The sequence below is a fragment of the Neoarius graeffei genome, chromosome 2, assembly GCF_027579695.1.
Source record: "Neoarius graeffei isolate fNeoGra1 chromosome 2, fNeoGra1.pri, whole genome shotgun sequence".
NCBI lineage: Eukaryota > Metazoa > Chordata > Actinopteri > Siluriformes > Ariidae > Neoarius > Neoarius graeffei.
The window spans coordinates 38,091,398-38,104,776 of record NC_083570.1 but is presented as its reverse complement, the minus strand read 5'-3'; the positions used below and the strand labels follow the sequence as shown (position 1 = coordinate 38,104,776).

At 39.6% G+C, this 13,379-nt stretch overlaps 1 protein-coding gene across 2 annotated transcripts in view; it reads left to right on the top strand.

Moving 5' to 3' along the window:
• The first annotated feature begins 630 nt into the window (after positions 1-630).
• sesn1 (sestrin 1) overlaps positions 631-13,379 on the top strand; it is a 131,285-nt gene continuing 118,536 nt past the window's right edge. For both annotated transcript variants that reach the window (XM_060914149.1, XM_060914148.1), the window contains exons 1-2: positions 631-706; positions 3,754-4,067. In XM_060914149.1, coding sequence (XP_060770132.1) covers positions 3,792-4,067 — 276 coding nt within the window. In that variant the 5' untranslated portion in view covers positions 631-706; positions 3,754-3,791. The remainder of the gene's footprint in view (positions 707-3,753; positions 4,068-13,379) is intronic.

The following is a 13,379-nucleotide window of genomic DNA, read 5'->3' as shown; positions in this document are numbered from 1 at the left end:
CCAGTTAACCTAACCTGCATGTCTTTGGACTGTGGGGGAAACTGGAGCACCCGGAGGAAACCCACGGGGACAACATGCAAACTCCGCACAGAAAGGCCCTCGCCAGCCACGGGGCTCAAACCCAGGACCTTCTTGCTGTGAGGCGACAGCGCTAACCACTACACCACCCCTGTGGAAAATCTATAAACAGGAAATGATATGTTAAGGGTTTTATTTGCTTAGAGGCTACCATCATATTCATAGTGATACTTAATAATCTCATCTCATCTAGTCTGTGAGGAAGTCCATGAGGATGTGGTGCACAGTTTACGTAAATGAAGAGGATATTGGGTTTCTGATAAACAAGTGGTGGCGGGGCTGCTGAACCCTGAACCGAATTAGCTTCATTTCACTTCACTTCACTTTGGATGCCGGTACATGCGGTTTTGTGTTTTCCCAAGCTGCATTCAATGGCATGTGGACTGAAGAGTGTGTACACTACAATCCCCATACTTCCGCCTTCCCGTCCCCTGAGCAACGCCTTACGTGCTCTCTGATTGGTCCAGACTCTGATCGCCTCCGCCTACCCGCGTTTATGACACACACTATTCGCAGACACGCTTGTCAATCATGTGTTTACTCACTTCGTCCTACATAGACATACTGCTTCTCCGCCTCCTTCTGAGTGCTTGCTGTTCGGGACTGGACAAGAAACAATGTAAATGCTGTAAGTATTTGTGTGTGATATTATTTAACGGATATATAAATGAAGTATGCCTTCATGACTAATTGTTTATTTTAACCCTGATGGTCCATTTGTGAGGTGACTGAATGCACCAGGCTCGGCTAGTACACAACTTAATACTGTAGTTATAAAAACCTCATACATATATATTTTTTTAATATATAAATCTGTAACATGCACGTTTATAAATGATACTTACATTAAAATTAATCTGAGATTTTTTTTGCTTTGTGAGTTATGTTCAGCAATCGATTACATGGAAGGTAAATATTTTATTTGTGTCAGTGCTCTTGCAGAAAAAAAACAAACAGTTGCATGTTCAGTGTTGAGGCATTTAGGGCAAATATTATTTCAGGATATTAGTATCTTGATGAAATTTTGCACATAAGCTTGGAGTGGGATTTCTTTAAAATAGTGTTCAAACTCCCATTAGGGTTGTTTTACAATCAGGGTACGCAAGCTAAAAATCACATTTAACACTTATTATCTTCAATATCAAAAGGCTTGACTAAATAAACTTGGTTGTTTATTGTAGCCCTGTGATAGCTCTGTTTACCATGCAAAAAAAAAAAAAAAATTGGTGATAACGTTATTTTTGGTGAATGTATGGCAATATATGTAATATTTAGCAAAATTACTCGTGTCATTTAGAAAAAGTGCTTTTTTGACCACAGGTAGCTCCAAAAGGGATGCACTTAAATCATTCTTTATACAACCCCGATTCCAAAAAAGTTGGGACAAAGTACAAATTGTGAATAAAAACGGAATGCAATGATGTGGAAGTTTCAAAATTCCATATTTTATTCAGAATAGAACATAGATGACATATCAAATGTTTAAACTGAGAAAATGTATCATTTAAAGAGAAAAATTAGGTGATTTTAAATTTCATGACAACAACACATCTCAAAAAAGTTGGGACAAGGCCATGTTTACCACTGTGAGACATCCCCTTTTCTCTTTACAACAGTCTGTAAACGTCTGGGGACTGAGGAGACAAGTTGCTCAAGTTTAGGGATAGGAATGTTAACCCATTCTTGTCTAATGTAGGATTCTAGTTGCTCAACTGTCTTAGGTCTTTTTTGTCGTATCTTCCATTTTATGACGCACCAAATGTTTTCTATGGGTGAAAGATCTGGACTGCAGGCTGGCCAGTTCAGTACCCGGACCCTTCTTCTACACAGCCATGATGCTGTAATTGATGCAGTATGTGGTTTGGCATTGTCATGTTGGAAAATGCAAGGTCTTCCCTGAAAGAGACGTCGTCTGGATGGGAGCATATGCTGCTCTAGAACCTGGATATACCTTTTAGCATTGATGGTGTCTTTCCAGATGTGTAAGCTGCCCATGCCACACGCACTAATGCAACCCCATACCATCAGAAATGCAGGCTTCTGAACTGAGCGCTGATAACAACTCTGGTTGCCCTTCTCCTCTTTAGTCCGAATGACACAGCGTCCCTGATTTCCATAAAGAACTTCAAATTTTGATTCTTCTGACCACAGAACAGTTTTCCACTTTGCCACAGTCCATTTTAAATGAGCCTTGGCCCAGAGAAGACGTCTGCGCTTCTGGATCATGTTTAGATACGGCTTCTTCTTTGAACTATAGAGTTTTAGCTGGCAACGGCGGATGGCACGGTGAATTGTGTTCACAAATAATGTTCTCTGGAAATATTCCTGAGCCCATTTTGTGATTTCCAATACAGAAGCATGCCTGTATGTGATGCAGTGCCGTCTAAGGGCCCGAAGATCACGGGCACCCAGTATGGTTTTCCGGCCTTGACCCTTACGCACAGAGATTCTTCCAGATCCTCTGAATCTTTTGATGATATTATGCACTGTAGATGATTGATATGTTCAAACTGTTTGCAATTTTACACTGTCGAACTCCTTTCTGATATTGCTCCACTATTTGTCGGCGCAGAATTAGGGGGATTGGTGATCCTCTTCCCATCTTTACTTCTGAGAGCCGTTGCCACTCCAAGATGCTCTTTTTATACCCAGTCATGTTAATGACCTATTGCCAATTGACCTAATGAGTTGCAATTTGGTCCTCCAGCTGTTCCTTTTTTGTACCTTTAACTTTTCCAGCCTCTTATTGCCCCTGTCCCAACTTTTTTGAGATGTGTTGCTGTCATGAAATTTCAAATGAGCCAATATTTGGCATGAAATTTCAAAATGTCTCACTTTTGACATTTGATATGTTGTCTATGTTCTATTGTGAATACAATATCAGTTTTTGAGATTTGTAAATTATTGCATTCCGTTTTTATTTACAATTTGTACTTTGTCCCAACTTTTTTGGAATCGGGGTTGTACCATAAAACAAATAATTGGTTCCATATCATTGGAAACATAGTTAAGTTTTAATGTTGAATGCCAGTAAGTTTTCAGACTATTTTGATCAAATTAGTATGTAATTGTGTCAAAAAAATGTCTTCTCTGAGACAGCTAATTTTTCAATATAAAATAACATATCTAAAATGATTATTTTCATCCTAAAATGTGGTCAAGATATTGGGACATAAATATTAGAGACAACTAACACAAAGCTTACTTATGGAAGTAGTGGATTCTGAATTGTCAAAAAAAACCGTCCTCTCCGAGAATCACTTCATTTGTTTCTCCCAGCCCTGCTTAAAGCTACACTTAATTTACTTAGAAAAAAAAACTAAATAGTTCATGAACATGCTATAACATTAGGTGAATGTTATGGACTACTAACAATTTCTTAACTGTTGGAATTTTATTTCTATCAGCTATTTTTTGACAAGGAGTCTTTGATAACATATTTGCTACTTTTCTTTATCTTATAGCAGATTACACAAAACTACCATACACATATGTCAAAAAATTACCTGAAATCTGTTCTTTAGCTTGTCCTTCACTTAAAAACTGGTACAAGAACCAGTTTGAGTCAGTTTGAATTTTGGACCCCATGACACAAACTTTGTACCCTGATTGTAAAATAACCCATAAAACTTCCCCTACACACACCTTTTTTTCCTTCTATATAATTTTGCACAGCCCCCATCAGAACTGAAGCTTGAGAAAATCCGCCAGTGATGGATGTGAGAGATGGAGCAGTGGCGTGGGAAGCGCTAGCTAGCCGGGACTCGTGTTCCAGAGATGCTGCCATGGAGCTCATTGAGCAGGAGGTGAAGAGGAAGGTGGAGACTATAGGGCCAATTCAGAAGACATCATCATCATCATCATCATCATCGACTCCTAGGACGACTGAAGAGCTTAACTGCGTCCTGGCACGTGTCCTCATGCTGTCCAAGAGGTGTCCTTACGAAGACGTAAGGGAAAGATGCATCTGGCTGCTTCGTAGCGTTCAGGTGAGAAGGGGGGAAGAGAGTGTGGAAATGGGAGGGAGATGAGAAAGTGGGGAAAAGAGTAAGATATAAGGAGGAGAAAAAAGTCAAGAAAGAGTTAGCAAGACTGGAGAAAGAGTAGGCATAGAGGAAAAAGAATAAGACTGACTGACTACTGAAATATAAATAAAATAGGAAAGGAAAGGTAAGGTGTGGCATGGTGGTGGTGCATATTTGGTACCTTCTCACAGCTCCAGATTTGCTGGTTCCATCCTGAGCTTGGGTTAGTGATGGCACACGGTTTCACACGTTTGCCCCATGTTTGGTTGGATTTCATCTGGGTTTTCCAGTTTCCTCCCACTTTTAATTTAGGTACCGTTATGCTAAATTGCCCCTATGTGTGAATGATAGGCTCTGATTATTATCCCCAAGACCTGGACCAGGACAAGTGCTCACTGATGATGAATACATGATAAAAAGAAAACTAGAATGTTGACATGTGTTCAGTGATCATTAGCTTGACAACAACTTCAAAACTCTACATCAAAAGCAGTGAATTGTTTCGCGTTATGGTGAAATGGTAAACCCCATGTCTGTATGACTGAGAGACCAGATTTTTCATGGACCATCATGACGGCTGTTTAGTGTTGATTAAACTCTAATTCTGTCTGAGAATGTTGTCTCAGGTTTCTGTTACGTTGTGCAAGAAGGTAAGTGGAAAGTTTAATTGGCACAACAGACTGTATGTATTTAAAATGGTGCAGCTGAGACAACACCTGACTGCTGACATCTAAATCCAGGGGGCAGTGTGTTGTTTACTGGTGTCGTGATTTTGTTTTCAATATGTGTGTGTGTGTGTGTGTATATATATATATATATATATATATATATATATGAGACAGCGCTCAGAATAGCACTGCCAGTGTTGCAGGGGGTTGTTTCCCACAGTGCATTTTGCTCAGGGTCACAGGGTTCAACTTGAAAGTGACAGCCATTAGCACGCTTCTACTTCACCAAACTTTCACAAATGCAGCAAGCAGATAACCAGAAATCTGGGGAGTGGAAGTGTGTGTTGAGAACCCTGCATCCTGAGATGTGTGTGTGGATGTTTTTTGGCATCAGATTATTCCCATGATGACAGGAATATATGAGATGGCCAGTTCTCATTAAGAAGGGTTATTTCTTTATCAACAATAATACACAAGCTAATTGTACCCTATCCACTGGTATTAAACCAATGTGTGTGTGTGTGTATGTAATCCACACCACTGAGTTCTTCTTTTGAAAGGATGTGGCATGAAATAACTCTACAGGTAAGTCTGTATTATAAACAGCATTATCATGTAAGCTGTTCCATAACTTATGATAAAGGAGAGCACATGAGCCAGAATTCCTAAATGCAGAGAAAGCATTCACTGTTGTAGAATGATTTATGCCATATATTTAAAAGTAGAATTGAAATATCATGTGCTTACAATTCTGTTGATGTCACCTTGTATGTTTCTTCAGAAGTTTCCTTTTTTTCTGGTCCATTTGTCTTTGGTAAGGTTGTAGAAGGAACGAATTGCCTAGGCCCTCGTGTTTTGGTGTGGGTATACTTAACGTTAGCCTGTTGCACTGTTCTTAACCGTGCCTAAGATCATGTGCTAATTAACACCAGCATGTAATTCCATTAACCTTGACACCACACACAGAGTACACACACACACACACACACACACAAAAAAAAAAAAAAAAAACACGCACACAAGACTCTGTTCTCTCAAATCAACCCAGCGGAAATGTACTAGCTGAATTTTGGTCTTTTTTCATTTTAATTTTTAGATGTATGCAGGCATCTTGCATGCATATCCCAAAAGCTCTAACAAATGTTGTTTTCCCAATTCATTGTTCTGTGAATTGGGTGTTTTTTTTTCCGTGTTTGTTTCCCTATTTTATTTCGGGTTGTTTTGGGGATGACAGGATGTTCGCTCCAGAATCTTTTGTTTGCTGTGACTTTTTGACCTGTGCTGCGTGCTGTAGAAGAATTGAGAAGCCTGGAATATGAGGGATTATGAGATCACACAAACCCAGACACACTGCCTTACACAGTATTACTGAAAAACATTTGAATACGAACTTTGGCCTACTAAGTACCACAGTTGCACTGCAGTTTACACACACAGTTTTTCTCACATGCCCAGATAGACACAGTAGGATTATGGCCAGTGAAATGAAAAATAAAATAAAATCACCCAGAAATGATAGTTTTCCATTCCTCTGTTGGTTAATTAGTTGTTTATGTTGTGCAGACAGCTATGCTAGACACACTTCTCTGTCTCATACATTTCTCTTCTCACATTCATTCATTCATTCATTCATACCTTGCAAAAGTATTTACCCCAGAATTGATCAGATTTGTCTTAATAATAAATGCTAAATACAGTTATTTTTTTCCAAATTAATTCCCACTTAGCACGTAGTTCACAGAAAATCCAAAACACAAAAATACTGCTTGCAGAAGTATTCGATCCCCCAGGATCTGGAAGCTCCAGATGAATATTATCTGAATAAAGACATATTTGACTTAGAAATTTGGCCTTCACTTGTGATATTTTAGAATATTTTCTCAACAAAAGCCACCTCTTTTGAAATGAGTCAGTTTGAAGGAAAGGAGTGAAAAATAAAGAGAATAAGGAGCCTTCTAAGGCAGTTGAAGGTAAAGTAATATAATTTCATTATTCTGAAATAGGGTGTAAAATTATATCTAAGCTGTTTTAAATACCAATAAATGCTGTTGGATCAGTAGTGAGGAAGTCCAAGCTGCATCACGCCACCCAAGCACCAGCTAGACAAGGCTGTCCCTCAAAACTCACAAATTAAACAAGACAGCGAGGCAACAGGAAGCTAATGAGGCCAACAGTCACTCTGAAGGAGTACAGTAGCAGAGTGGAGTGAATGTGAACTAGACAACCATTTTATTTCCAGACAACCATTTCCAACTCTGCATAATTGAAGACTGTATGAGAGGGAGAGGGTGGCGAGAAACTGTTACTCAAGAAGAGCCATGTGAAAGCAGGAGAATGAACCAGTGATTATGTGAAGGTCGAGATGTTGTATTTGGGCAAGTTTCAAAGTGCTGTGTGTCATGCAAAACTAACACCATCCCTATAGTGAAGCATGGTGGTGGCAGCATCATGCTCTGGTGATGTTTTTCATTCTCAGACTCTGGGCTTTTTGTCAGAACTGAAGGGAGAATGGATGGGGAAAGATACAAAATACAGGGGGATATTAGAAGAAAACCCGCTTCAGTCTGTTTTTATTTAAAAATAAAAAAAAGATTTGGGGAAATTTGAGCAGGACAGTGGTCCCAAACACAAGGCCAAAGCATCACAGGAGTATTTAAAAACAAGAAGGTGAAATGCTCTACGGTAGCCAAATCAAAGTCCAGATCTAAACCCTGTTAAGGATCTGTGGCACTGTTTGAAAAAACACCATACAAACCAACCTAAAGAACATGGAGCATGTCTGTCAGGAAGAATATGTGAAAATCACACAGTGTGCAGAGCTGGTAGAAACTTACCCCCAGCAGACTTCCAGCTGTTATTGCAGCAAAAGGTGGTTCTACCAAGTACTAGTCTGAAGTGCTTGAATACTTTTACAAGCAGCATTTGAGGTGTTTTTTTTTTTAAAGATCTGCAAATAAATTATTTTGTCTCACAAGCGTACTGGAACAATTATTTGTAATGCACATGAATCTGATTACTTTTAATGGGGTTGAATACTTTTGCAAGGTGCTGTACTGCATGTGTGTGAGGTGTATCAGTGGATATAAACACTGACTTGCGTCAGACTCTGAGTGTGTTTAAGTGAAATCATTTCTTCATGTTGATTTATCACAGGAGATGTGGGTTTGGGTGCTATTCATAACAATGATGTATTCCCCAGCATGCTCCATGCCCTTGTGTAGGAGAGTGTGTGAGGTGTTTTAAGCAGCTTTAGGTCAGGTAGGGGTGGGCGATACGCCAAAAATATACAACACTTGATGACATTTTGTGCTACTGATATGGAGCAACACATTTAGTTCTGCTAACAAAATTCAAATAAAGCAGCAGAGGAAAAAAAAGGAAATCTGAAAACTAGTGGTAATGCATGTACACTTTAAAAGGGGAACTCTGCTTCTATCTATCTATCTATCTATCTATCTATCTATCTATCTATCTATCTATCTATCTATCTATCTATCTATCTATCTATGCACGCATGCACGCACGCACGCATGCACACGAGGGTAAGTCAAAAAGTTCTAAGACAGATTTTATATTTTCAAAATGAATTCAAAAAAAGGAATACAAAGAAGGAATTCTCCGATGGAAATATCGCTTGCAGAAGTGTTTAGATTTAAATGGAGGATATGTAGAGAAATAGCTTTGTTATTTTCATAAATAAAGATTTTTTTTTTTCAATTTGTCTTAGAACTTTTTGACTTACCCTCGTGTGTGTGTGTGTGTGTGTGTGTTATATATTATTGGACACACACCCTGGGCCCTATTTCCCCATCTTTTGTGGTCCAAATTTTTACTCGGTACAAAAATTATTGAAACCAATCCAGTATTTAGTAAGAACACGATAACCGGCAAACACAAAACAGCTATAAAATGTAATTTTATGGGACAAACATTCACGTCAAATTAAACCAATTGTTTTGGTCATTGACCAGCTCATAATGTGGTTATAAATGTCTGACAAAATGGAAAGGATCCCTTTTGTAAACATAAGAATCACATACTGTAGGAACATGGGAGCAGGAAACTGGAACAACCACCAAGACAGAAGTTCAGAACTCGGGTGACAGTGCCCTCTGGTAGCTGGATGGAGAACTGTCCGTGACAGGTGTGATGATGTGGTTTGTCATCGGCCCTGCACTCCGATTGAACGCTAATTGGAAATTCTTGGCAAGAAATTGTATGTTCCATTAGTTATGACAGAGAAAATGAAATCCGCTTGGGGGCAATTTTGTCTGAGCCAAGAAAAGGTGTACAGATGTAGCTGTCACAATAATGTAAGAATGAACACTGATTTATGAACAACACATGCTGGAGCAACATTTTAAACGGCTATTGTTGTTTGTGTAGATATCAGTCAGTCAGTCAAGTTTATTTGTATAGCGCTTTTAACAGTAAACATTGTCGCAAAGCAGCTTTACAGAATTTGAACAACTTAAAACATGAGCTAATTTTATCCCTAATCTATCCCCAATGAGCAAGCCTGTGGCGACGGTGGTAAGGAAAAACTCCCTCAGACGACATGAGGAAGAAACCTCGAGAGGAACCAGACTCAAAAGGGAACCCATCCTCATTTGGGCAACAACAGACAGCCTGACTATAATATTAACAGTTTTAACATGAGGACAGTTTCGTTGATGTTATAACTCTTCATTGATGGAAACTTGAGTGCAAAACTGATTCATGATAACTGCAGTCCTAAAGTTAGCAAGACAACTGTAGTCCTCAGCCATAAAAGCATTACTGTAAGAGTCAAGAGCATCCTCTTATAACCCTCAACTGTCCTCATGGGGCCGTCCTTCACAGGAGCGATGCGATAAAACTCCGACCAGACACAGGGCACCATGATGGATCAAGCAGGTCCGAGGGGCAGAAGAGGCCAGCATCTCAATCCCAGGACCAACATGTAACTCAGAGGGGCAGATTGGGGGGGAAGAGAGAGAGAATGAAAACACATGTTAGGTATGCCCTAAAAATGACAAGTATTAAATCTGTGTGGTAGGCTCGCAGAGACGAGAGTCTTGACATGGGGTACTTTTCAACTCTACTTTGTGCAATTCTGCCAGAAAAGCATATTGTGGCATAATTTATCATATCTCAAAAGGAACATTTTATTAAAGTGGTGGTTACCTTCTTTTTTGTGCTTGATTGTGTGACATGTAAACACATGCAGGGTTGCTTCACATGAGAAGCAAAATCCTATATACAGTATACAGTTGCTTCTGTCCACAAATAAAGAACACCTATAGGAGCATCTTACTGTGTGTGAGCACTCCACCCCACTATGATGGTTGTCAGATGGTATTTGAACACGTGGGCATGAAAGTGTCCCTTCGTCTGAACTTCTGACATGCATTTGATACTGTAGCTGAAGATGTTTCCATTTCTCTGTACTTGAAATAGCTGGAGGGCTTGTAAGGGTCAGTTTTTGTGTGTGTGTGTGTGTGTGTGTGTGCGCGCGCGCACATGCGCGCTGCTGTTGGGTGCTTGGCATTGCTGCGTATCTAAAAAAAGCATTAAGTACCATTCTGAGAAACTGCATGCATGAGAGTAGAAACAGGTATTAGAAGAAAGAGTCAAAAAGTGCTTTGTCATGTTCATATGAGTTGCGCAGAGAGCCTTCATGGAAAGAGAGAGCCAAAATCAGGGTGGGTTCTGAATGATATCATGACGAATTGCACCACAATACTTTTATTGACTTTCTGTTCCCATATTTCTGTTGTTAAAATAGTTTGTTTGTAAACTTATAGATAAACATCACGTCTTTTCAGACACTTTGTTAAAGCTCAATATATCGTTAAGTTGTTAAATATTTAACTATTATTCAGATAATTGTTTTAGCATAAATCCACAGGTGATTATTTAATTTTTTTAAAATTATATAAAAAATCATTTACAGTGGTGCTTGAAAGTTTGTGAAGCCTTTAGAATTTTCTATATTTCTGCATAAATATGACCTAAAACATAATCAGATTTTCACACAAGTCCTAAAAGTAGATAAAGAAAGCCCAGTTAAACAAATGAGACAAAAATATTATACTTGGTCATTTATTTATTGAGGAAAATGATCCAATATTACATATCAGTGAGTGGCAAAAGTATGTGAACCTCTAGGATTAGCAGTTAATTTGAAGGTGAAATTAGAGTCAGGTGTTTTCAATCAATGGGATGACAATCAGGTGTGAGTGGGCACCCTGTTTTATTTAAAGAACATGGATCTATCAAAGTCTGATCTTCACAACACATGTTTGTGGAAGTGTATCATGGCATAAACAAAGGAGATTTCTGAGGACCTCAGAAAAAGTGTTGTTGATGCTCATCAGGCTGGAAAAGGTTACAAAACCATTTCTAAAGAATTTGGACTCCACCAATCCACAGTCAGACAGATTGTGTACAAATGGAGGAAATTCAAGACCATTGTTACCCTGTCCAGGAGTGGTCGACCAACAAAGATCACTTCAAGAGCAAGGCGTGTAATAGTCGGCGAGGTCACAAAGGACCCCAGGGTAACTTCTAAGCAACTGAAGGCCTCTCTCACATTGGTTAATGTTAATGTTCATGAGTCCACCATCAGGAGAACACTGAACAACAATGTTGTGCATGGCAGGGTTGCAAGGAGAAAGCCACTGCTCTCCAAAAAGAACATTGCTGCTCGTCTGCAGTTTGCTAAAGATCACATGGACAAGCCAGAAGGCTATTGGAAAAATGTTTTGTGGACGGATGATACCAAAACAGAACTTTTTGGTTTAAATGAGAAGCATTATGTTTGGAGAAAGGAAAACACTGCATTCCAGCATAAGAACCTTATCCCATCTGTGAAACATGGTGGTGGTAGTATCATGGTTTGGGCCTGTTTTGCTGCATCTGGGCCAGGATGGCTTGCCATTATTGATGGAACAATAAATTCTGAATTATACCAGTGAATTCTAAAGGAAAATGTCAGGACATCTGTCCATGAACTGAATCTCAAGAGAAGGTGGGTCATGCAGCAAGACAACGACCCTAAGCACACAAGTCGTTCTACCAAAGAATAGTTAAAGAAGAATAAATTGAATGTTTTGGAATGGCCAAGTCAAAGTCCTGACCTTAATCCAATGGAAATGTTGTGGAAGGACCTGAAGCGAGCAGTCCATGTGAGGAAACCCACCAACATCCCAGAGTTGAAGCTGTTCTGTATGGAGGAATGGGCTAAAATTCCTCCAAGCCGGTGTGCAGGACTGATCAACAGTTACCGGAAACGTTTAGCTACAGTTATTGCTGCACAAGGGGGTCACACCAGATACTGAAAGCAAAGGTTCACATCCTTTTGCTACTCACAGATATGTAATGTTGGATTATTTTCCTCAATAAATCCAACCCCGATTCCAAAAAAGTTGGGACAAAGTACAAATTGTAAATAAAAACGGAACGAAACGGAATGTGGAAGTTTCAAAATTCCATATTTTATTCAGAATAGAACATAGATGACATATCAAATGTTTAAACTGAGAAAATGTATCATTTAAAGAGAAAAATTAGGTGATTTTTAAATTTCATGACAGCATCACATCTCAAAAAAGCTGGGACAAGGCCATGTTTACCACTGTGAGACATCCCCTTTTCTCTTTACAACAGTCTGTAAACGTCTGGGGACTGAGGAGACAAGTTGCTCAAGTTTAGGGAAAGGAATGTTAACCCATTCTTGTCTAATGTAGGATTCTAGTTGCTCAACTGTCTTAGGTCTTTTTTGTCGTGTGTTCCGTTTTATGATGTGCCAAATGTTTTTTTTCTACGGGTGAAAGATCTGGACTGCAGGCTGGCCAGTTCAGTACCCGGACCCTTCTTCTACGCAGCCATGATGCTGTAATTGATGCAGTATGTGGTTTGGCATTGCCATGTTGGAAAATGCAAGGTCTTCCCTGAAAGAGACGTCGTCTGGATGGGAGCATATGTTGCTCTAGAACCTGGATATACCTTTCAGCATTGATGGTGTCTTTCCACATGTGTAAACTTCCCATGCCACACGCACTAATGCAACCCCATACCATCAGAGATGCAGGCTTCTGAACTGAGCGCTGATAACAACTCCGGTCGTCCTTCCCCTCTTTAGTCCGAATGACACAGCGTCCCTGATTTCCATAAAGAACTTCAAATTTTGATTCGTCTGACCACAGAACAGTTTTCCACTTTGCCACAGTCCATTTTAAATGAGCCTTGGCCCAGAGAAGACGTCTGCGCTTCTGGATCATGTTTAGATATGGCTTCTTCTTTGAACTATAGAGTTTTAGCTGGCAACGGCGGATGGCACGGTGAATTGTGTTCACAGATAATGTTCTCTGGAAATATTCCTGAGCCCATTTTGTGATTTCCAATACAGAAGCATGCCTGTATGTGATGCAGTGCCGTCTAAGGGCCCGAAGATCACGGGCACCCAGTATGGTTTTCCGGCCTTGACCCTTACGCACAGAGATTCTTCCAGATCCTCTGAATCTTTTGATGATATTATGCACTGTAGATGATGATATGTTCAAACTCTTTGCAATTTTACACTGTCGAACTCCTTTCTGATATTGCTCCACTATTTGTCGGTGCA